Genomic DNA, 26,568 nt, shown 5'->3' with positions numbered 1-26,568 from the left:
TTAGACACAAATTACAATTGAATAACCATCAAAAATCTAAAAGCCCATGGACAAAAAACACACCATGTAATCACATAGGAACAGTAACTAAAAAAGGGGGAAAAAAAATGAAGAAAAAACAAGAAAACCTGCAATATCTGGGGGTAGGGCACTAAGAAAGTAGAGAAGGAGAATAATAAATGAAAAAAATATGGGAAATATGCAAAAAGGAAATCAAGGAACAGGGTTAGCCACAAGAGAAAAGGGGGAACAGAAAGAAAAAAAAAAAAACCCTTAAATAATAAAAAAAAAAATTTCAGCCAGGCACAGGGAAAAGAAAAAAATGCTGAAAACTAGGACCTGGTAGGGGAAGATAAAGAATAATAATAGAAAGGACAAAAGTATTAATAATATTAGTTGTTTTAAAACAGAAAAATACAAGCAAACTAATCACCAGAAAAAAGAAAGCGAAAAAGAAAAAAATAAAAATAAAAAAAGAGAAAAGAGAAAAAAAAAATTGGTGGAGGACAGGGCAGGGCACCCAGGTTCTGTCTGTGCACACAGACTGTGATGGAGTTCCTGTGGGCCCAGAAGGTAGGTGGGAGTGGAGGATGGCCGCACCTCCGTTCACCAAGAGTAACGAGGAATGTCGTACCTTGTTAGTCTTTCAGGTCCCAAGTGTCCTTGGGGTTATTGGAAAGCAGAACGTGTTCTTAATCCCCAGGAATCTGTGAGAGCACTGTCTCTTTAAATATCCAAAATAGTCAAGCTGCTTTTTGAACCTTCAAAATGGCGGCACCCTCCTGACCTGCAAAAGTCTGCAGCTCAGCCCACCTTTCTCTTCACCTTCTCCGTTTGTTCCCCAGCCACCCGTACACATTCCTCCGTGCAGTTCCTAGCTAGCAGGGTGATTTTTAGGTTAATTCTTAGATCCTACCACCACTCAGGAATCTCCAACCTGTCTGTGCCGTCAGGATCGCTCAGGATCGCTGCCAGACCGCAGCTCCGTCTGTCTCCGTTTTTGGTATTTCACACAAATTCTTCTGCTAGTTGGGGTTTAGTCCACTTCTATATCCTTCCCTTTAAGGCTCAGGGGTCCAGGATTATCTTCTGTGTCTGTGTTAATTGGTTTCCCTTTTCTTTGTTGAAGAGGGTCTGTGCAGTCTTTCTGCCTAGTCTGCCATCTTGCCGGATCTCCCGAGGTGGTGAACCTTTATATGCAAATACCTTTTTTCAACAACATAAATGGCAGCTATACATGTGGACCTCACCAGATGGAATACACAGGAATCTGATCGACTAGCTCCATGGAAAGAGGCAATGGAAAAGCTCAATATCTTCAGCCAAAGCAAGGCCAAGGGCTGACTGTGGAACAATCAGTTGCTCATATGCAGGTTCAAATTGAAGCTGAAGACAATTAAAACAAGTCCATGTGAGCTAAAATATGACCTTGATTATATCCTACATGAATTTAGAGACCATCTGAAGGATAGATTTGACACATTGAACACAAGTGGCCAAAACCAGATGAATTGTGAGATGACATGAAGAACATTATAGATGAAGAAAGGAAAAGGTCATTAAAAAGACAGGAAAGAAAGAAAAGACCAAAATGGATTTCAGAAGAGACTCTGAAACTTACTCTTGAACAAAGAAGTAGCTAAAGCAAATGAAAGAAATGACAAGATGAAAGAGCTGAACAGAAGATTTCAAAGAGCAGCTCAAGAAGACAAAGTCAATTACTACAATGTTCAAAGACCTGCAGTTAGAAAAACAAAAGGGAAGAACATGCTTGCATTTTTCAAGCTGAAAGAACTAAAGAAAAAAATTCAAGCCTTGAGTTGCAATATTGAAAGATTCTATGGGTAAAATATTGCATGATGCAGGAAATACCAAAAGAAGATAGAAGGAATACTGCAGAATGCAGTCACTGCAAAAAGAATTGGTCGATGTCCATTAGTTTAAGGATGTTGTATATGATCAAGAACCAGTGGTATTGAAGGAAGAAGTCAAAGTTGCACTGAAGAAATTGGTGGCATACCCATTGAAATCTTTCAACAAGTGGATGCTACGCTGGAGGCACTTACTCATCTATGCTAAGAAATTTGGAAGACAACTAACTGCCTAACTTACTGGAAAAGATCCATATTTTTACCCATTCCAAAGAAAGACAATCTTCCAGAATGTGAAAATTATTGAACAATATCATTAATATCAAATGCAAGTACAATTTTGCTGAAGAGAATTCAAAAAGGGTTGTTATAGTAGTATATTGACATGGAACTTCCAGAAATGCAATCTGGATTCAGAAACAGACATGAATGAGGGATATCATTGCTGATGTCAGATAGATCTTGACAGAAAGCAAAGACTATCAGAAAAGTCTTTACTTGTGTTTTACTGACTGTGCAAAAATATTTAACTGTGTGGATCATAAAACATTACGGATAACATTGAGAGGAGTGGGAATTACAGAACACTTAATTGTGCTCGTGAGGAACCTGTACATAGACGAGGAGGCTGTTGTTTGAACAGAACAAGGGGATATGGCATGGTTTAAAATCAGGAAGGGAGGGGGGCAGGGTTATATCCTTTCACCATACTTATTCAATATGTATGCTGAGCAAATAATCCAACAAGCTGGAGTATATGAAGAAGAACATGGCATCAGAATTGGAGGAAGAGTCATTAACAACCTGTGATATGCAGAGGACACAACCTTGTTGCTGAAAGTGAAGATGACTTGAAGCACTTACTGACGAGGATTAAAGACTACAGTCTTCAGTATGGCTTGTGCCTCAACCTAAAGAAAATGAAAAATCCCCACAACTGAACCAATAAACGGCATCATGATAAATGGAGAAAAGATTGAAATTGTCAAAGATTTCATATTACTTGGATCCACTATTAAGACTAATGAAAGCAGCAGTCAAGAATCAGACATCATATTGTATTGGGCAAATCTGCTGCAGATGACCTCTTTAATGTTCTGAAGAGCAAAGATATCTCTTTGAAGACTAAAGTGAGCCTTACCCAGGCCATGGTAATTTCAGTCGCCTCATACGCATGTGGAAGCTGAACGATGAATAAGAAAGACTGAAGAAGAGTTGATGCTTTTGAGTTTTGTGTTGGTGAAAAATACTTAAAGTACCCTGAACTGTGAGAAGAACGAACAAATCTGTCTTAGAAGATTTGCAAGTTGGAATGCTCCTTGGAAGGGATAATGGCCAGATTAAGTCTCACCTGCTTTGGTCATGTCGTCCGAACAGACCATTCCCTGGAGAAGGATATCATGCTTGGTAAAGTGGAGGTTCAGTAAAAAAGGGGTGGGCCCTCAATAAGATGGAATGACACAGTGACTGCAACAGTGGGCTCAAGGATTGTGAGGATGGTGCAAGGCTGGGCAGTGTTTCATTCTGTTGTACATAGGGTTGGTGTGAGTCAGAGTTGACTTGATGACACCTAACAACCACAACAACAACACTGAAAAACAATAGTGTGTGTCAAGTTCTATTGTATGGCGTATTAATGATGAACTATAAACAAATTGGGGAGTCTCCCATGTGCGGAATTTATGCTCTAATGGGAGGAGAAAAGAAAGGAAGATTCCTCCTGTTAAGTACAAAGTAAAAACTTATGTATTTATTGTGAACATTGCTAATTAGAGAGGTGGTAATGCTTTTTTTTCCCCCCTCCATACTTTAAATGAATAGTGAAAAGAGTTGTCTGGGTATGGACTGTTGTTGTTGTTGTTGTTGTTATGTGCCGTCGAGTCAGGTATGGACTAGTAATTCTAAATTCCAGTATGGAGGAGGCCAAGAGATTGAAGGAGGCTGGCATCTCCAGGTTTATGGTATAGGATTTTATTGTGGAGCTTACTTATAAAGCAAAGCCTTGCATGGTGGCATGGCAGACTCTGTGCGCTTCAGTGGCAGGCAGTGGCTTATATGGCTCTGGTGACCAAAGGTAGCTTCATGCCAGACTCCAGACCTCTAACGCCACCCCAGTAGGCATAATATAAGAATGATTTTTAAGCACAAGTGAGCTAGCACATAGCAAGAGCATAGCCATATTTGGCCTTGCAAAGCTTATTTTCCCTCTAATTCACCTCTTGAAGACAGCTCTTACTATCTAGCATGCCCCCCACCTCTTCCACAGGTCTCTGAGAACTCTGAAGGGAGACATCATAAATAAATAGGTAGGGACAGGCAGTGTTGCTGCAAGTGGAGACACAGGCCACTGAAGCAATATAGACGAACACAGTAACACAACTTGTAGGAGAAGGGTAACATTCAGCAAGCATCCTTACCAGCTGGAGGTGAAGGAGGAAAATTAGAAGTCTATAGCAGACTGGTTATCTGGTGTGTCCAAGGCCTAACATGTAGCCTAAAAATCAGTAATATTCTGATGGTAGTCTGATATATAGGTACAACTTCTATCTTCACCACAGTATGCTCTGCCTTGAACAGCTGTTAGAATGGCCAGAGGCATTTGGTTCTGGAGGACTATCTTTCTCATCTGGGTGGTTTCAGCAGTTAACAGACATAAGCTTTCCCTACTATTATTTGGGAATTGTTAAGTAAAATTATGGAACTCTGGTGGCATAGTGGATAAGGTATTTGGCTGCTAACCAGAAGGTCAGCAGTTCAAAGTCATCAACTGCCCCATGGAAGGAAGATGGGGCAATCTACTTCTGTAAAGATTTATAGCCCTGGAAACTCAATGGGGGTCACTATGAGTCAGAATCCACTCGATGAGAGTGAGTTTGGTTTGTTTTTGTTGTAAAATTTGTTAGAGATTTAATTTGTTCCATGACTTTCATGGTCCACCTAGCTTTTACTATGGCGTAACTCAGATGTTTTAGTATAACTTATCTAATGATCCCTGCAATGGATGGCAACCCCAAGGTGCCACAAGTAGTAGCCAGACATACATCAGGTACCGTTAGGAGCAAGGTATATGCCTGTGGTCATGTGGGAGTATATATATACTGCAACTATTCCCACCTTCACTAAAGGGAGGGGCCATATATAACCCACTTGTCAGTCTATTACAGGTTATTATCTCTTACATATTTATCCAGGATTGTGGGGCAGATGCCTTGGGCATTGCCATGAGTACACAGTGTAATTTTGTACAGCAGCCATGAAATTACTATACTGCCAAATCTGCCTCTTTGGTTATTTTCTAACCAACATGGGCATTGCCGTGCCTGGTTTTCTGTGGAATTTAGTGGGCAGCAACCCCTCCTGTGTTATAATGTATGCTTCTTGGGTTCCCTGGTGGGAAAAGAGGCGAATGGACTGCTGTAAGAAAAACAGATTGTTTTGGCTCATTGATTGTTTTACCCTGAGCCAGTTTCACACAACTTGGTTGTTGTTGTTGTTATGTGCCGTCGAGTCGGCCCCGACTCATAGCGACCCCTCCTTGGGTTTCCGAGACAGTATCACTACGGAAGTAGGATTGCCCAACCTTCCTTCCGAGGAGTGGCTGGTGGGTTTGAACCGCCTGCTGTCTGGTTAGCAGGCAAGTGACTTAGCCACTATGCTACACCTCTATGTACTAGGTGTCTTCTGTCACCGGTTTCTACAGTACTGGGGTGTCATCTTGATGTGTATCTCTTCCTGTATTGTACCCAGTGTGCAACCAACACTTTCATTTTCTTGAAAACTTGCTGCTGTTGTATTGCCAAAAGGCACTTTTTTTTACTGGTCAGTAGAGTGGTCTCAAGCACTGGGCTAAGTGGGTTTCAGTACCCTAAAAGATCCATGAAGGCTTGCGTTTCCTTTGGCATTTTAGGGGTGAGTTAAGCTTGCTTCTTACTGACTAAGCCTCACAGGTCTTCCCTGATCAGATGACTCTTAGAAATTTTACCAATGTTCCCAGTCTTTTTGCCTTTGGGGGTTCATGGCCCATCCTCTCCTCAGTAGGTGAGTGATCAGCATGTCTAGACAATTTGTAACAGAAACATCTTCAGCAGTGAACATGATGTCATCAGTGTAATGAAATCAATAGACAAAAACAATAAGAGTCTTGTCCTTAGCATCCATGCCAGATCTCTGCTAAGATTTTCTAACAGGAATGTCATATTTGGGACTCCTTTCATTATTTTTACCTGTAGTTGGAATTTTCCAAGAGAATCTACTTCTAAAATGTCAGTTGCCAAGGGAGGGTCTTGAAACCACTCAGGGTTTCCAAAGATGAGTGAATTCTGATCAGCAGAGCTAGACTGCTACTTGTTTATCTTTGACTAATATATTGTGACCTTTATGTGGGGTCTCTCTTCCCCCCATACCCCTCACAGAGCTCTGACCTGCAGGTGACCTGAGCCCCTACTTCTAGTCCTAGGACTGGTGGATTCCACCTGCCTCTGGGTCCCCCTCATGGAGAGAACAGTAGGACCTAGAGGGTGATATTATTGCTCCAGCTTTAAGGTCTTCCCAAGGTAGTGTCTTTTTCACTAATATCCCAACAGCTAATAAGTCCACTCACATCTGCTCTAGGATTACTTTCAAGGGGTTTTTGGATGATCATCAGCTTTCTTCCCTATGTTCCTATGGCTCACACCCCTTTTTCTCTGTCTTTCACAGTTTTGCCTAGCTTAGCTGCTACCAGCTGGGTGTAGGTGCTACTAGAGGGTGAGGCCACCTGTGAGATCCTTGCCTTCATTTCTGCAGCAGAGAATTCACTATATGGCTTTTTGTGGTTGGAAATAAACTCCTTTTTACTGACTTTGGCCACAGGCTCTGAGTTGGTGCTGCTCAACAAGCAAGGGAGAAGCGAGGAGGAGGAGAGAAGGAAAAGTGAGGGAGACAGGCAGGTGGCTTCCTCACATACATATGTGTGGGACCTTGCCCAGTCCAGCTGCCTTACAGTGCTCATTCTCCCTTCACCTTAGTGCTCTCACTGCCTTCATGGCCTGAGCAAGGAGGGGCTGGGGCAGCACAACACACCCCAGTTGGTCCTCCAGCTTATAGAGGGGAAGCAGCGGCAGTGGTGGCAGCTGGCAGGGGAGCAGCCGGGCTCCTTCACTCTTGCTCCATGCTCTAGCTAGCTGCTAGGCCTCTTTAAGCCATTTCCTCTGCTATCTCCATTTTTGCAAACCTGCATGAGCATCTGTAGCTGGGCACCCTGCTCACAGAGGTGGTTATTTTGAATGTCAGTTGTGAGCACATAAACTATTGCATCCCTTTCTAACTGTTGGTACTCCTACAGTCCTCTGCACATATGATCGTGCAGCTGTGCTGTGCCACTTGCCATTTTTGGGGTATCCCAGTACTCGTGCTGATTTACACACAATAAGCATATGGGCCAGCCTCCCCATATGGAGATCTCTGGCTAATATGGTATTTGCTCCAACGGATGGACCAATCCTTACTCTGGGATACCCCTGTGGATACTTCTCTGCTATTAGCTGCATTGCCAATTATTTAGGCATGGACCTGTAACTCTAAATTCACTACAAATACAGAGATGGCCAAGAGACTGAAAACTAAAGCTGGCAGCCTCAGGTTTATGGTATATGAGTTTATTAAGGGGCTTACTTACAGGGTGAAGCCCTGTGAGGGCAGGGAAGACTAGAATCTCCATGCCCTACAGTGGCAGGCAGGCTCTGATGAACAAAGGTGGCTTCATGCCTGGGCTCTGGACCTCCAAGGCCACTCTAGCAGGTGTTACATAAGAGTGATTTAGAAAGCAGAAGTGAGCTAGCAGAGAGTAAAAGTGAAGCTGTATTTGGTCTTGCAAAGCCTGTTTCCTCTACCACAGTGGTTGAAATGATAGCAACTTTGTGGGACTTAAATTTAGAAAGATTGTATAGGGAGGCATTATCTGGGTTTTGAAAGAAATAGGTGGTCTGTCATTTAGGAGAGATAAACACTTCAATGATATGTAAGAATCAAGCAGTTCTAAATTATGTTTATCAGAATATAGTGATAGTTACTTACTTGAAGGGCAGACTATTTAGTAGACTCAGCAAACTCTTGCTGAGCACATATTACATGTCAGGCACTAGTGATATCTAAGACTGTTGGATCTTTACTGTTAAGTGCCTGCTAGTCGTCAGGGAGGGGCTAGAGCCAAAAATTACACACACACACACACACACACACACACACATATATATATATATATATAAGATACATTGTGATGTAGACTATTACAGGGGTCTAGAGCTAGCACTAAGGGAGCAGGGGAATCTAACAGCCTTAGTGTATGACAATGTCAGGTAAGGCTTCCCAGAAGTTACATTGGAGTGGCTGAGTTTAGAAGAATGTGCATAAATTCACATGTGAAGGCAAACATGGGTATATAGTGGGGAGTGTACCCAAGACCATGTACACGGTTGGGAGACAATAGTTCTACAAGTGTATTTGTATGTTCTGTAAGAATTCCCAGGTGTAGAGCTGACAAGGGACAAGGTTATAGTTACTTCTTGGCCACAGCCAGCTACCCAGAGGGAGTGAGTAGTTGAATTTGTGGGCTCGGGACCATAGTCGCAGGGGACATCAAGCTCAATTGGCATAACACTACACAAAACATTGTTCCACTTCCTACTTTGGCAAGTAGCGACTGGGATCTTAAAAGCTTATAAGCAGCCATCTAGATGCAACAATGGATCTCTCCTTGTCCAGAGGAAAGAAGAATGAAGAAAAGCAAAGATTCATGGAAACAATTAGTCCAAGCAACTGGTACACCATGCAATCCATAGGCTGTACTACTGTGAGACCAGAAGAACTAAATGGTGCCAGGCTACCACTGTCAACCACTGTGAGGGGGCTTTATGTAGGAGATCCTGGATAGAGAAGGAGAACCATGTGGAACAAAACTCAAAATTATTTGGAAAAAAAAAGGGACTAGATTTGCTGGTCTGGTAGAGCCTGGTGGAGCCACTGAGACTGTGGCCCCTAGCTGCCCTTCAGCCCCACAGCCCACACCTGTGGCTTCCAGCCAAACGAAAGACAGGCATATGAGTTGAACATTTACCAGAGGTAGGTACACTCCTTGGAGAGAACAATCATGGGAAGAAGGGCTGTTTATGCACAGGGAGACAGCTCAGGGGCCAGAAGTGCATGGAGAGATGGACACAGGGTAACTATTGGGAGGAAGTGAGAGGGAAACTGTTGCATTGGGATAAATTGTAGTCAATGTCATGAGACATAGTATATGTGAATTGCTTTATGGAAAGTGAATTTGTTCTGTAAACTTTCACCCAAATCACAATTAAAAAAAAAGAATGTGCATAAATTATTGGGGTGGGGTAGGGGAGTAAAATTAGGCTTCAGAGGTTCAAGGAAGAAAGAGACTCCTTTGGTAGGGTGTAGAGAGAGAGAAGAGACAGACTTACTTGATTTGCTGTTATGCCTGAAACTTGCAAAGGAACAACTGAAAATGGGGCTGAAGCAATAATTTACAAGGGTTAGATGTGAAGGGTCTTTTACCAATTTTTGAGTTTGGATTCTATCCTTAGAATGAAGGAAACCTACTAAAAACCAAAAAACCAAACACACTGCCACCGTGTCAGACCTGACTCATAGCGACCCCTCTTTGGGTTTGCGAGTCAGTATCACTATGGAAGCAGATTGTCCAACCTTCCTTGTGAGGAGTGGCTGGTGGCTTTGAACTGCCAGCCTTCTGGTTAGTAGTCAAATGCCTTAGGCACTATACCACCAGAGCTCCCAGAAACCTACTAGAGGATTTTAAATGAATGAATGATAAAATATAGCCCGATCTGTACTTTAGAATGCTTCCTCCAGGAGCAATGGTTTGAGTGTAAGGAGCTGTTATTGTAGTTAGGTGCTGTGGAGGTGATTCCAACTTACAGTGACCACATGAGACAGAGAACAACTGCCTCATAGTGTTTTCTTGGCTGAAATTTTGAAGGAAGTACATAATCAAGTCTTCCTCCCATGGAACTGCTGAGTAGTTGGAACCACCAACTTTTCAGTTAGCAGCTGCACACATAACCATTTGTGCCACCAGGACTCCCATCACATATTAGAAAATTAGAGCTAGGAGGGACCTTAGAGATGATCTAACCCAGCCCTTTCATGTTACTGTTGTTCGCAGTTCACTGGGACAGAGCTGGAGCAAGGGCCCAGTTCTTCTGACTCCCAGCTCATTGTTCCTTCTGTACTTGATTCATTGGTGATCCATTCACTTAGTAGACCAGTTGTCCTAGACTTCTCCGGCCCACAACGGCACACCTTGATCCGAGATTCATTACAAATTAACTGCAGGAAATCTGTCTTTTCCCATAATCAGTATTGGTTGTTGTTTTCTTAGATAGCCCTGCTCTGTTCTTTTGAGTCCCCCTCTTGCCAACTCAAATCTGTTTTCCTACACCCCAGTGCTGCTTCTGCTGGTACAGGTCCTTCCCTCATTGGTCTACAAAAATAGCTGACAATAGGCTATAACTTTTAAGAGCCTTACAGGAGTTTGTTGAATCATAGAAGGGAATTATAATACACAAAAGATAAAACTACATGCTAGATATCAGGATCTCTAGGTCACATATTTCCCAAGAACATAAATTTTAGAGCTACTTTTGGATAGGAAACATTTTCTGAAAGGAAGCATAACCTACAGAAATGTAATTCTGCCCCTAAAGAAGATAACCTTTTTATATTACTATGTAGGAATAATTTATTTGCATGAGCCATGTTTCAGGTTTGGTTTTGGTTTGGTACTGGAAATTAACCCCTTGCTATCAAGTTGATTCCAACTCAAGAGTGACCTGAATGGCAGAGTAGAATTGCCCCATAGTGTTTCCAAGGCTGTAAATATTTATGGAAGAGACTGCCACGTCTTTTCCCACAAAGCTAATGGTGGGTTCGAACTACCCACCTTTCAGGTAACAGCTGAGTACTTAACCACTGTGCCATCTGGGCTCCTTACTGGAAATTAGAATCTTTGATTTACTTATGCATAACCAAAACTAATTTAAATATTTTCTCAAAAAAGAAGTTACCATCTGGTCATCTTGGCTCTTTTCACTATGGTTGTGACCTTCACAAGGACCTCCATGTTCTTTCATCGTACCCTTACGTGAACATAATGCCATCCATCTCCTTCCCTCTACTAGGGGAGAAAACCATGGTCAGGATTTACTCACCCTAAGAGTACATTCTTCTTCTGTGCCTTTCTCTCTTATTACCACTCACGCCCTCACTCTTATTCCCCTTCTAATTCTTCAGATGTTTTGAAAACAGATTATTTTTCTCTATCTTTACTTGTTTCCCATTCAATCCTTGGTTGTCTCCGATTTGGCTAGTTGCTACAATTCCACTGAAGGTTTGTTGTTCTTATGTGCTGCCAAGTTGGACCCGACTCATAGCGACCCCTCCTTGGGTTTCCGAGGCGGTATCATTACGGAAGTAGATTGCCCAACCTTCCTTCCGAGGAGTGGCTGGTGGGTTTAAACCACCAGCCTTCTGGTTAGCAGTCAAGTGCTTTAGGCACTATGCTACCAGAGCTCCCTGAAGGTTGTTATGTGCCGTCGAGTCAGACCTGACTCATAGCGACCCCTCCTTGGGTTTCCGAGGCAGTATCGCTACGGAAGTAGATTGCCCCATCTTCCTTCCGAGGAGTGGCTGGTGGGTTTCAACCACTGGCCTTCTGGTTAACAGTCAAATGCCTTAGGCACTACAGTGGTAATAAAAATGCCTTCAAAGGTAACAGAGCAATTATTTATAATATGTAATTAGTAATTTCTTAGTTGTAGAAGAGATTGTAATTTAAGAGTATATTTCTTTAATTTGCAAAAAATATAAATATTCCTGCTTTTAGCCAATACAGTTTGTCATAATGCATAATTACTGAAATTTGGGCAATGGAGTTACAACTTTATGGGGATGGTTAAGTTCTAAAGCCAGAGCTTAGAATTAAACTTCCCCTTTACAAAACCCCTTATGTATGTGTGGGCAATGTGTGGTTTTGTTTATACATTACTGACTTTCAATAAATACTTAACAGTTTGTTTTTCCTTCAGCAATAAACCTATTGTTGCTACTTCAGTTGATAAGGTGGCTTCTTTTTAGCTGTCATGTTGTAGATATATAAAGCCTTCTTGTTTGATTTCATCCTAGGTATGAACTAATACAGAAGGGAGTAATTGAACTTAGAAATATTGAGAATGTTCCAGATGTTTATACTCAGAATATGGTTTTAGAAAATGAGAACAAAAATTTGAAGAAAGAATTGAAGCACTACAAGCAGGCAGCTGAGTAAGTTGTTTTTCTAAATTACTATTAAAAATATATATTATTTTGGACTATGTAAAAGTAAGGGTTGAAGGAGGCTAATGTGTGAATGGTGGTTAATGTACCAGAGCTTTACTTTGGGAGAACTGTATTGTGTTTAAGTTCTAGTTGGGAAGAATATAAAAGGCTTCACTAGCAGATTAACTGAACAGATGACCAGGACTCACATGGGTACAGTTCATTGATGAGTAGAATGTAGGCGGTTGTGAGAGAAACATGGAATTTGTTATATAACATTCACTTAGATATTTGATCATCTTTTTATGGATTATGAAATGTTCTTTTGTGAACATAAGCTAATTTCTGAAACAATAATGAAATTATAGAAATCAGAGCGGAAAGAAGGAGTAGATGAACTTCATGATTTGAAAATTCCTTAGAGGAAATCTTTGTTTTGTAATTGCTTAGCATGAATTTATGCATAGAGGAAAAGCCTAGCAGTTTGCAGCTAAATCACTGCACTTTTCCTCTTTTTTTTTTTTTTTTTTTAAATTAATGAAAGGCATGCAGTTTGCAGCAAACAAATTTAGACAAGCAGCCAGTGGTATTCTGGAAAAGGCAAAAATGTGAATGTGTTGACTTGGGTGAATCTACTTGTTTAAGGTGATGCTATATGGAAAATCACTCCTTGTTATGGACTTGAGACAGTTTATGCTTTATTTATTCATTTATTTTTATTGAACACGTTTTAGGAGGACTTTCTCTGTTAAAGAATCTTACTAAAACAAAAATTAGATTAGCAAACTACCATTTTGTGTGTGTGTGTGTGTGTGTGTTACATGCCGTCGAGTCGGACCCGACTCATAGCGACCCCTTCTTGGGTTTCTGAGGCAATATCACTACAGAAGCAGATTGTCCCATCTTCCTTCCGGGCAGTGGCTGGTGGGTTTGAACCACCAGCCTTCTGGTTAGCAGTCAAGTGCCTTAGCCACTGTGCTACCAGAGCTCCCAAACTACCATTTACGAAAACAATATTTTAAAGATCTTTGTAAAAAATTTTTATGCAAAGAAGCAATACTACTGATTGCGAAGTAGAAGAAATATTTAGATTTATTCTAAAATAAACCTCTACTTTTAAAAGGAGGCTTTAAATAAAGGATAATTAGTATGGTAATTTAAATCAAATATTATGTACATTTGTAGAAATATTTCTACAAGGTATGTAAATGTCATATTTTCTATGGCTATACTATACTGTATGTCATTTTAAAATTTACATTGTACATGGAAGTACATAATGATCCACAGATTGATATGTTTTTAGAACCAGTGTTCCCTCTATTCTTGGTTCCATTTCTCAGAAATGGTTTGCTCTGTTTGTCTTAATACTTTTGTGATTTTGTGTAGACACCTAATGGATGTGCTGGGAACTTGACACAGCAAATTTTTCAGAGTGCTGCTTGGCATATTGTTTCAGTTTCTCATTTCCTTTGAATTATTACTTGAGTTTGCTAATTTTCTTTTAAATAGATATATTCTCTTTATGCAATGAGTTTTACCCCAGTGGCATTAAATAATCATTGTTGATTACTGGTTGTTTATTGAATATTATTTAATAACTATAATCAAAATGATATAAACTATTACCAATGCAAATTATTGATTTAATTTTTAAAAACACCATGATTAAAACAGGTATTGATCAAATGAAGTCTGTCTCTTGTTTGTGTGTACTAAAGTATCTGGTTATATAGTTTTAGTTTCTATAAGTTATACGTATCTTTCAAGTATATCTCATTTGATATAAGCTCTCAGAAATCAGAAAAGGAAAATATTTATTCACTTTAAAATACCTGACATGGCAACTCTGAAGAAAAGCTGTTTGACCCTTAGTTGTTGTTGTTGTTTGCCGTCAAGTCGGCCCCGACTCATGGCGGCCCCCCTTGGGTTTCCAAGGCAGTATCACTATGGAAGTAGGATTGCCGTAGATCTTAGTATTTGTTGAATTCATGTTTTCACAGCACCTTTAGACCTCTGGTGGCATGGTGCCTAAGGTATTGGACTGCTAACCAAAAGGTTGGGGGTTCAAATCCACCAGCTGCTCTGTGGAAGCAGAATGGGACAGTCTACTTCGGTAAAGGTTTCCAAAACTAAAACTCACTGCCATTGAGTCGGATCTGACTTGTAGCGATCCCTCCTTGGGTTTCTGAGGCAGTATCACTACAGAAGTAGATTGCCCAATTTTCCTTTCGAGGAGCAGCTGGTGGGTTTGCACAGCCAGCCTTCTGGTTAGCAGTCAAGTGCCTTAGGCACTAATGCCTCGTAAACCCAATAGGGGTTGCTATGAGTCAGACTCTGCTCTATGGCAATGAGTTTGATATTTGTTTTATTTGGTAAATATGTTTCTATAGCCTAGTTCTATTGGATACATTCTCAGAAAATGCAAATGAAGTGTTTTCTTTTTTTAAATTCCAGAGTTGTATCTTGTCATGCTACAGGCTTGCACCAATTGTGATGCTTTTCTTAACTAGGTTTTTCAGTTTGACTTGTAAGGATATTTTTCCAATAGGGATTAGTGATAGACATCAAGTTCCTTTTATGGAATTTGACATAATTTTTTTTTTTTTTTAGATTGGGCTATTGTTTTTAAAAAATTAAATGTAGACATTAAATATCTTTCTAATAATAAATTTTTCATATGCAAAAGGGGTCAGCTTATAGACAGGTCATGTATTGGTATTGCACTTGAGTATACTGATAGCATTTAATGTTATATGTAGAAAAACTAAATAAATAATGTGATTATATAGTTAATATTTGTCGGGGGGGGAGAGTTGCCATGCAAAGAGTGCTAAACTTAAAATTCAAATACCTGTTTTCTGGTATTCTGGTACTTATTAACTCAATTTTCTTATTATTAAACAGGGCATAATTATACATAGTATCATTAACTCCTAGGGAATTTTTATTACTTATTTGTCTCCTCCTAAGGAGCTTTCATGGCGTAGTGCCTAAGGCATTTGACTGCTACCCAGAAGGCTGGCGGTTCAAAACCACCAACCACTTCTTGGAAGGAAGATTGGACAATCTACTGTAGTGATACCACCTCAGAAACCCAAGGAGGGGTCGTTATGAGCCAGATACAATTCGATGGCAGTGAGTTAGAACATGATGTGATAATAACATGAGACAATTGATATTGAGGAGCAGTGCAAATTATAAAGTGCTTTGAAAATGTCAGTTATCTCAAAAGTGTAGTGCCTAAGGCACTTGACTGCTAACCAGAAGGCTGGCGGTTCAAACCTACAATCTACTTCCATAGTGGTACTGCTTCAGAAACCCAAGGAGGGGTCGCTATGAGTCAGGGCCGACTCAACGGCACATAACAACAACACAACAATCTGTAAAGGCTGACATCCCTAGTTTTTTTTTGTTTAATTATCACATATTTAATATTTTTGAAATCCAGCAGTGATGAAACATGGAGGAGAAAATGAAAGGGGAAATATTTCACTCTAAAACATCATTTGAATTTTTATAGTTCAAGCAAGAATTATCTTTTCCTGTCTTATAAGCATCGTCAATTTTGAAACAAGAAGAGATTTTCAATATAGTACTGTAGATGTAGATTTTCTCTAAGATATGTAATGTGGAGAATAACTTTAAGGTAAATTTCTTTATGCTCTGTGGTAGTTAAGGTTATGTGTCAACTTGGCTGGGGCTGGGTTTTGAGTGGCTGGGCAGCTGGATGTAATTATTCCCCACTATGAGCCTGGTAATCAACTTCATGGTGGAATCTGTTAGTAGCTGCCATAGGGATGTGGTCTGCTTCCAGTGTGTAAGAAGACATTTTGCAAAAGGTCTTGAGCTTCTTGGCACATATGGATCCTGATCTTACATTTGGCCAAGTCATCAGTGAGTGGCCTGCCATGTTGTCTCTGATCTTGGGACTGTTTCTGTACTTGAACTAGATGACCAAAACATGCTCTGAGGGGTTAAAAGGACAATATTGTTTTTATTTAAAAAAAATTATAGTTACATTTAAGGTAAAAGTATGTTGCAAACTAGATCCTGGAGAGGAATGATTTAACACATTATTTGATATTCTTACTTGGAAAAGGAGAACATAACTTTAGTTCTGTTGGAATGTATATCAGTTGTTATTTTAAATGAAGTAGAATTTATTAATCTTAAATTAGCAGACAAGTGATGGATTAATGGAGACTAAAAAAGCATTACTAAGAATTATATCATTCACACTTAAGACATTATTTCATAAACCTTGTTTTAATTGAAGGTTGGCATGCCAAAAGATTTACATTGGACTGGTGTCCCTAAATAATTATTAGTATTTTCATTAATTAGTAACCTTTTGGCTTGACCTTGTTGTCTTTATTAACTAGCATTTTATGTCTCTTCATACTGTAGACACAGCAAATAATCTCAACCAATGGTTTACTCCTAATAGAAAGAACCAATGAACCTGTACTTCAAAATCCTATATTCTGGATTTCACCCACTTAGTCTACTGAGGTGGTCTTTGTGGATATTAAAATACTCCTTTTCACACCAAATTTAGCAGTCCTTTTTCTGTCATGATAAATGGAGAAAAATTGATTTTTTTTCAAGAATTTCATTCTGCATGGATCAACAATCAATATCCATAGAAACAGAAGCCAAAAAATCAATCACTGTATTGTATAAAGAAAATCTGCTGTAAAGACTTCTTTAAAGTTCTGAAAAGCAAAGAGGACACTTTGATGACTAAGGTGCTCCTGAAGCAACTCCTGATTTTTTCCGTATGTGCATGTGTAAACTGGACAGTGAAAAAGAAGAGAGAAGAAGAATTGAATGAAGTTTAGTGTTGACAGATAATATTGAAAGTTCTGTGGCTGGATAGAGGAACAAACAAATCAGTCTCAGATAGAAGGTAGCTGAAGTGCTCCTTAGAAGTGAGGATGATGAGACTTGGTCTTGTTCACTTTGAATGTGGCATCAGGAAAGACCTATTGCTAGACAAAGCGTCATGTTGGTAGAGGGTCAGTGAAAATGAGGAAGGCTATCGACGAGATGGGTTGACCCAATACCCTTGACAGTGGGCTCAAACAAAGACCACGTGGATGGTGCAGGACTGGGCAACATTTTGTGCTGTTAAAACTCAATGTTGCCATGAGTTGGCACTGGCTCAGAGGCAACCACAGCATCCTGTTTTTCATCCTTCTTCTCTCTCAGCTTCTGCCACTCCGTGATGTCTCTCACTCCTTTTCCTTTTCTCACCTCCACTTTTTTGACATCCCCACTAAGATAGCTGCTAACCACATGTGTATATTGGCAAATATCCCATATAACGTATCGAGTGGTGGTAAATGCTCTGAAGAAAAATAACATAGGTAAAGAAGATAAACATGGATGGGGATCCTGTTTTATATAGGACGATGAGAGAAGTCCTGCCAGTTATCTGAAGAAACTGAAGGAGCAGGCCACATGTAAACTTGGGAAAAGAGAAATCCCAGCAAAGTAGTGGCCTTTGTTAGAACTCTGCTGTTTTCTTTGAACGAGATGGGAAGCCAAAGCTTAATGTAAGCTGGCTCCTGTGTGGAAAACAGACTGGGCAGAGGGACATGAGTGGAAACAGGGATGTGCTGCATAATCTTCTCATGGGTTGATTTAGCAGGTTCATCACATGGATTGATTTAGCTGCTTAACAAACTCCTTAAGGGATTGTTAGATTCTTACAGGGAAAACATTTGCTGTTGTCAAACTCTGCATTTTCAACCCCACTTAATCTTTGATTCAGAACATATATTGGTAACTGATCAGGTGGTGTGGGTACATGAATACAAATACATAATGCTTTGTCATTTATTAGATATAAGAGTTTAATTGAAAATGTAATATTATCTATCCTTGAGGGGAGCCATTTAAAGTGTTTACCACAATGTCTGTTTAATTAAACTTTTAAAGATTTTTACAGTAGTGAATTGATGATTTTTGCCTCTTGCGTAGCATTCCGTTGGAACAGGCATCGTTTTACATTCATGATGGAAATTTAAATAACTTTCTGTCAAGCTAAGCCTTGCCCCATTTAAAGTATCATCTTCCTTAAATTAAGAACTTACAATGTAGACCAGGAAGAGTTTATTGAGATTCCTGAAGATTTGGCAGGAAATAATACTTACTAAATTATTTACTAGAAAATTAAAATTTATGATTTTAAAAATTATGAAATACTTTATTTTTCCTTCTTCCAGAAAATATAAATATAAATAAAACTAAAATTTAATGACAATGGATGGAGGAAAAATGAGGTACTTTTCTAAGGGGTCTTTATTCACTTACAAAATTCTCTTCTATAAAAGGTCAGAGTCTCCAGCTTTTCTGAAAGATCAATTTAATTTAATGACTTTCAGAAAAATCATGGCGGAAATAAAGATAATAATGAGGCTCATAAAATTTCATGTGTTAGTGTTTAGGTAATTGCTTGCTAAATGAAGTAGGTATTTTCTCTGGCCATGAGTGTGCTCCTTTGTTTTTTGGTTAAAAGCATAATGAAAGTTTACCTCTAAACTACTTCAATGCCAATTCCATTTTTGCCATATAAAAATAATTCCAATATTAATTTTAAGGATTAAATTAATTCATCAAAAAAATAATGAAGTAATTGATTATTATATATTACTGTTATCAGAAATTACTTTCAGATATATTTTAAAATTACTTTCTGAAATTATTTGAATTTCACATGAAAAAGTATATGGCAAAGAGGACCTACTTTGGTGCTGGTAAATAGGAAATTTTTTTTTTTTTACTAAATTATAACAAAATTATCCGATAAATTCATTATTAAATGAATACTCCAACATAATTAGTTAAAACTACTTAGTGAATGAAATTATTTCACTTGGGGTATTCAAAATAAAAAGCAAAACCCAAACTCACTGTCGTCGAGTCGGATCCGACTCATAGCAACCCCTCCTTGGGTTTCCAAGGTGGTATCACTACGGAAGTAGATTACCTAACCTTCCTTCCAAGGAATGGCTGGTGGGTTTGAACTGCCAGCCTTCTGATTAACAGTCACATGCTTTAGGCACCACACACCAAGCTCCTAAAATATTAATTGCTCATAGGAATATTTTATACTTTATTCTTTAGTCATATTTTGTTTTCCTTTTTGTAGGCAAATGAGCATCAGGAAGGTCATACTAGGGGAAATAATCAGCATGAAATGAATTTAAATTGTTTTACTGAGTAGACTTTTGTGCAAACAGAAAGCAAATCCCTGAAAACAAATTTAATGGTCAGAAAAACTTTAAGGTCTAATACTTTAATCAATTCCTATGCTTTCTTTTCTGAGATTAGCACAAATAGGCTCTAAATATATATTAAAATAGTGAATTGATGCCGTGCTGCACATTTATGGCTCTACTCAAGTAACTGCAGCATTACTTTTCAAAGAATTTTTGTATCTATTGTGGGTTTACATTTTAGATAAAATAAATAAAACAATTGATTCAGTTCATCATGTTATTGAAAGTAAGACAGTTTTAGTAGACTCAAAATAGACTTTCATAAAAGTTTAAATACCCTTGTAAAAGATACAGATTTATTAATAATTTTGTATCCCAGTTGTTTTGGACCATTGGAGGAGATTTAACTACTTACTAGTGTTTTGTCTTTCAGTTTTGGTTCTATAAATGTAGCTGTTAGGGCAATTGAATAATCTGTTGTATACTATATAATTATAGTAATAAAATGATGCTCTTGCTGATAATAATAATAATAATAATAATAATAATAATAATAATAATGATATTTATTCAGTATTTTCCATGTATCAGACAGTATGCTTTACTGAAATATTTAATTCAATACTCTTTGGTAGCGTAGTGGGTAATGCATTTGGCTGCTAACCAGATTGTCAGTGGTTCAAACTCACCAGCTGCTCTGTGAGAGAAAGATGAAACAATCTCATCTGTAAAGAGTTACAGCCTTGGAAACCCAGTGAGTAGTGCTATAAGTCCCAATCAAATTGATGTCAGTGGGTTACAGGTTCATTGTATGCCCATATACGTTTGTTGAATATGATACATACAGAGGTTGCATAGCTTGCCTAAGGTCACATTGGTATACAATCTCTTTTATAATGAATATGATCTTAATATCATACTGGAATTACTCTACTAGTTATAAACTCAGACATCAAATATTGTACTATTTTTGATATAAACCCTCATTCAGCTTGACACATTTTGGAGCTAAAATATTTTTAAAAGGCCTATCAGGACATTCTGTCGAACTCTTTTAAAATGAATGTTCCAAGACATCTTATTCATTATTCCTTTTTCAAAGTAGTTGTTCAGATGAATTGTTTCTTGTTGACAACAGTTCTCTTCTCTGGACAGCCTTGCCCCACACTTTTAAATGAGAGTGGGGTTATTTTATAAATGGATGCATTCAGTGAGATTCTGTTTTCACAACAAAATGTCAGCACAGTCATTTATTTTTCTGACCATGGTACTGAAGCTTTCTCCCTCACATTGCTCCTTACTCGGTACATTCAAGGGGGTGGTAGAGCAGTTCTCTCTTATTTTGGCCCATCTTCAGTTATGGGGAGGCCTTGTACCCGAGCCTTGTGAGTTAGGACTTTTCAACATTCCTGCCCTTTCTCACCTCCTCAGTTGCAGCCAAACTCTGCCCTGTATTTGCAGTTGATGTTGGCAGGAGCTTCATACCCTTGTCCCAGCAGTAGGAGACCTCTGCATGATATTTTGATAGAATTTTAGGCCCAAAATTGTTACCTGCCCCTTCATCAGGGGTAGGTAGTTTTTCTTTGACCTTTCCTCTACCTATTCAGTACCTTTAACTGTGCCTTGTGTGCTAGCCTTTTCTTGGGGTCCTAAAAAGTAGATAGGGTTTTATCCTTAGCAGTTAACTGTCACTACCTATAAAGTTGCATCATTATGGACGTCTCCCTCATCCCCTGACTTACCCCCAAAATTTCTTCTGAGTAGGCCTGTGGGAAAGAGTTTGTGAATGAATTTGAACTCCCCCATTGTCAGATACCCCATCTATTTCAGACTGACATACTAACCCACACTTGGCTTTATTGCTTCACAATTTTAGATTATTTTTGGTACTCTTTCTCTTGTACTTAGAGTAGCTTGTCTGTGTTTTGGTTTTATTACTTTATTGCCGTAGTACCTCAGCTCTCTGATGAGTTTAATAAAAAAATACATTATTTTGTAATTTATCTGGCCCTTTTTCTTTGTTCTCACTGCTATTGAGTCAGTTCTGATTCATAGCAACACCCATTGGGTTTCCAAACCTGTAAATCTTTTTTTTTTTTTTTTTGGACAAGTTATTTCTTAGTTTTATTAAAGGTCTTGAAAAAGAGAATCATTAGATCAAGTGATAAATATATTTATATTTAAGAAGGATGGCAGGTTTTTTTTTTTTTTTAGATTGTGATTTGGGTGAAAATTTACGGAGCAAATTCACTTTCCATATAGCAGTTCACATACACTTAGTCTCATGACATTGACTATAATTTATCACAATGCAACGGCTCCCCTCCCATTTCCTCTCAATAGTTACCTCTTCTTTGTGTCCATCCCTCCATGCACTCTTGTCCCCTTAGCTGTCTCCCTGTTCATAAACTGCCCTTCTTCCTCCCATGATTTATCTCTCCAAGGAGTGTATCTACCTCAGGTAAGTGTTCAACTCAAATGCCTGTCTTTTGTTTGGCTGGAAGCCACAGGTATGGGTTCAGTTCCAAACCTGAAGGACAAGTAGGGGCCATAGTCTCAGGGGTACCACCAGGCTCTATTAGACCAGCAAACCTGGGCCCTCTTTTTTTTTTTCCCCAAATTATTTTGAGTTTTGTTCCACATTGTTCTCCCTCTCTATCCAGGATCTCCTACATAGATCCCCCTCCAAGTGGTTGACAGTGGTAGCCGGGCACCATCTAGTTCTTCTGGTCTTATAGTTGTATAAGCTGTGGATCGCATGGTGTACCAGTCACTAGGACTAATTGTTTCCATGAATCTTTGGTTTTCTTCATTTTTCTTTGCTTTGGATGAGGAGAGACCCATTGTTGCATCTAGATGGCTGCTTGCAGGCTTTTAATATTCCAGTCATTACTTGCTAAAGTAGGAGGTGGAACAATGTTTTGTATAGTATGTTATGCCAATTGAGTTTCATGTCCTTTGCAACTATGGTCCCAAGCCCACTGCAAACCTGTAAATCTTTATAGAAGCAGACTGCCACATTTTTCTTCTGGGGAGCAGCTGGTGGATTTGAACTACTAACCTTTTGGTTAGCAGCCAAATGCCTTAACCACTACACCACCACAACTCCTTTCTTCTTTGTTAAGGTGAGGCAATCGATGTTGTATGCATATTCCTAAATCCTAATTAGAAGCAGAAATTCCTATTTGAGTTTTAAATCTAATAATCCAAAGTTACATTTTTAAATAGGCATGTAGATATACAGTTAAAACTAGAAGTTTTAAATATTTTGGAATCAGTTGAAATTATGCACAAGAATCATCTAATGTCAACAAGAGTTTCCACAGCATAATAGATTGTCCTATATGAATCTCATAATGAACTTGAGTGAAAATTATGTCCCTAGTCTATCTACAACAAACAAATTTGATGATATCCTTATATTCTTGTTTTGAATGTAGGCTTTACTATTATTGAGATGGAGACCATCCTAAACCATGGTATGTTTTGTGTTCTGAATAAGTACAGAAATCTCTAGCAGAAACTGTGCAACTTGAAGGACAATTAATATTTGTTTTTAAGATAGGGAATTCTTGGCCAATATAGTAAAAAATAAAATAAAATAAATTTTAATCTTCAAATCTTCATTCAGTGTAACTTTAGTATCATTTTTGGAAATAAGTCTTTTATAGGAGAGGAAAAAATGAATGGCCTGCTGTGTTGTAAATTCGATTATAACTATGTTTTTTAAAATGCATGTATGTGGGGAAAAATGTATCAATATCAAACAGCATTAAATAATGTATTCTAATGTACCCCAAAGATATCCTTGAACCAATAGTTGGAACTGCTGTTATCTGGGTTTTAACTCTGTAGTCAGTGAAAGCATGAACAGTAATGGGTTTTGATTTCATTGGCTATTGTTTGCCAGAAATATGATCTATAAATCATATTGCACATCCATTTGCAAATGGCTTGATGGTAAAATGACAAAGGATGGGTTTTTTTAAAAGAAAGTAGCTAAATAGGGGAAAAACATAGAACAGAATTTAATATTCTCATAGACTCCAGACTTTCTGAACCAAAATGGGGTCTAGGAACCCCTGAAAGTATTGCCCTGAGATAATCTTTGAAACTTGAACTAAAAATATCCCCTGAAGTCTTCTTAAAACCAACACTAGTTTAGCTTAACTAGTAAAAAAAAGTCTGCCTTGAGTATTATGCTCTTTTAAGAACTATCTATATGGTATCAAAGTGAAAACAACTCAAATGATTAGGTAGGAACCTTAGGGGGGAATGGATTTATGTTAATTGAGGAGGAACAACTCAAAAGGAGGATGAGAATGATTGCAGCACTCAGAAAATGTAATCAATATCACTGAATTGTACTTGTAGAACAGTTGAGTTGGTGTATGTTTTGCTGTGTATATTTTCATCGTCAACAATAAAATACAATTAAAAAGAAAGTAAAAGGGACTTAGAAGATATATCAATCAACTGCAAAACATGGACTGTATTTTGATTCTGAGTTTTAAAAAATAAATTGACATTTATGGAATAATTGGAAATTTGAGTGCTGCTGTATTATTTTTATGACATTAAGAACTAGGGCCCTGGAATACATTCTGCGTCTGGAATAAAACTCACTCCCAGGGGCTGGCTCTCAGCCCAATAGTTAACAAGATGTACATGCAGACAACTCAACCCAGGATGATGCACCCACATACTCTATGGAAGGATATCCTTTAGAGCAATAGACCATGGGGTACCAGAGGGGCAACATTCACACTGAGGAAATGCAGGACAAACAGGAGTGCATAACTGTGAGCGGCATGGGGGGAGGGTAACTGGACAGGGAGGGGAGGAGACTGGGTTAGGGTTGGACGTGGTAAATGGGAGTGAAACTAAATGTACACATAACGTTGAATGTAAAACAAACTCTTTAAATAAATAAATGAATAAAAAAGAACTGATTGTTAATTGTTTTAGGTGTAGTAATGATAGTACTACGATCAATGTAGAATATATTCTACAATCAATGCCAATGGAAGCAGCAGTCAGGACATTAGACAACGTGTAACACTGGGCAGGTTGGCTGCAAAGGAACTCTTTCAAGTGCTGAGGAGCAAGGTTGTCTCCTTGAGGATTAAGGTGTGCCTGACACAAGCCATGGTATTTTCAGTCGCCTCGTATGCATGTGAGAGCTGGACAATGAATAAGGAAGACTGAAGAAGAGTTGATACTTTTGAGTTGTGGTCCTGGTGAAGAATGCTGAAAGCACCATGGACTGCTAAAAGAACTAACAGATCTGTCCTGGAGGAAGTGCAGCTGAAATGTTACTTAGAAGTGAGAATGACCAGACTTCGTCTTTCCTACTTTGGTCATGTTGTCAGAAGGGACTATTCCCTGGAGAAGGATGTCATGCTTGGTAAGGTGAAGGGTTGTCAAAAGAGGAGAAGGCCTTCAACGAGATGGGTTGACACGGTGGCTGTAACAGTGGGCTCAAGTATAGCAAGGATCATGGAGCTGGCGTGGGATGGGGTGGTGTTTCGTTCTGCTGTGCATGGGGTTGCTGTGAGGTGGAAATGACTCGTCAGCATCTAACAACAACAAATGATATTATGAGGAGCTCTGGTGGCATAGTGCCAAAGGCATTTGATTGCTAACCAGAAGGTCAGCAGTTCAAACCCACCACCACTTTATGGAAGGAGGACTGGGCAATTTACTTCTGTAAAGATTTACCACCTCGGAAACCCAAAGGGGTTCACTATGAGTCAGAATCGACTCGATGGCAGTGAGTTTTGTTTTTTTTTGGAATGATATGCTTATTTGAAAAAGAGAACAATTCTTATATTTTAGATATGAATACTGAAATATTTATAGATAAAATGATAAAATATCTGGGATTCACTTCAGAATAATATGGTAGGGAAGTAATGTGTGAGAGTGTGAATGGGGCAGGGTTGTTGGTTGCTGCTGAGTGATGGGTACATAGAGAATCATTTATATTCACATTAAAGTGCAAAAGAAGTTAGGTACATAAAATATGTTACTGTGTCCATGGTGCAAAAATAATCTATGACAGGGAAAGCTTGGAGACAGTTCGCATCAGGGCTTTCCATGCTGTGAATATGTAGCAGTCATTGCACCAATCATTAACTAAAGACTGCCTCCAAAAGATGGTGTCTTGGTTTTCTGTGGTAGCAAACTGGCAGTTAAAAACTGTGTTCATTCTTCAATTGCTGAGAAACTTAGAGAAAATGAGAAATAGTGTTTAGCATACCGTAGTTTACCTGGGAAAATTATTACTTTTCAAATTCATGGTTTATGTGTTAGATTTTTCATTTCCTTCATGAAGTAAAACAGAAGTCAGAGAAAAGGGTAAAAACCTGGAAATAATACATTGTTCATCTAATCATTGCTGTATTCATTAGATTATTTTTTTAAGTTTAAGTAACAACAACAACAACAAAGTATTTGAATAAACAGTTTCTTGTTCCTACAAGATCATTGCCATGAAAATGAGGTTCACGGTTAGATATGGAGAGTTGACCAGGAGTAATATGAATCATTGGACACATTGTTTGTAGTGGATGAAAACTACAAGAGAAGGAGTAAAGAATACAGATCATCAAAAAAAGAAGAAAAAGAAGAAAGAAGAAGAGGAGAAGAAGCAAGAATGGAGGGAGAGAAGGTGGAAGAAGAAAGAATGGATCAGATATCTTCAGTTCACCCTATGCCACGTGTGACTTAATCTTGCAGGAACAAGTCTTACTAATCAGTGTATGTTCTATTGGGAGCTTGAAAACCTAGCCACATCCTACTTCTTTGGCAGCATCCCAGTCATGTTCCTCAAGGATTGATGTGACACAGCTCCTAAAGCAAAAGTCTGTCTGTGTGCATTATTTTATGTGAATCTAAATTTTGAAATATTGTGACACAGAGAAGATTTCTTCCATTATGATACTAATATGAGATGTCAGTGCTTAATTCAGTCCATTTTTCAGAATGTGAGAGTTTTAATGAAATAGTACTTTGTTAGTTAACCAAGACTGTTAGAGAAATATTTTTTCATGTTAAGTGATACTTTACATTATTATATTAAAGCTAGTATATGGAGGTGAATGAAAAACACATTAATTTTTCATGCACAGCCTGGGTAC

General features: G+C 38.7%; 1 protein-coding gene across 1 annotated transcript in view; it reads left to right on the top strand.

Moving 5' to 3' along the window:
- Nucleotides 1-26,568, top strand: part of SPAG16 (sperm associated antigen 16) — a 1,240,018-nt gene that overhangs the window by 39,368 nt on the left and 1,174,082 nt on the right. Inside the window, exon 5 of the mRNA XM_007959961.2 lies at nt 12,066-12,203. Within this exon, the coding sequence (XP_007958152.2) occupies nt 12,066-12,203 (138 nt within the window). The remainder of the gene's footprint in view (nt 1-12,065; nt 12,204-26,568) is intronic.

Source organism: Orycteropus afer, unplaced genomic scaffold, assembly GCF_000298275.1.
Source record: "Orycteropus afer afer isolate SDZICR_OR568_19922 unplaced genomic scaffold, OryAfe1.0 scaffold00002, whole genome shotgun sequence".
NCBI lineage: Eukaryota > Metazoa > Chordata > Mammalia > Tubulidentata > Orycteropodidae > Orycteropus > Orycteropus afer.
This window is presented reverse-complemented; position numbering and strand designations above follow the sequence as displayed.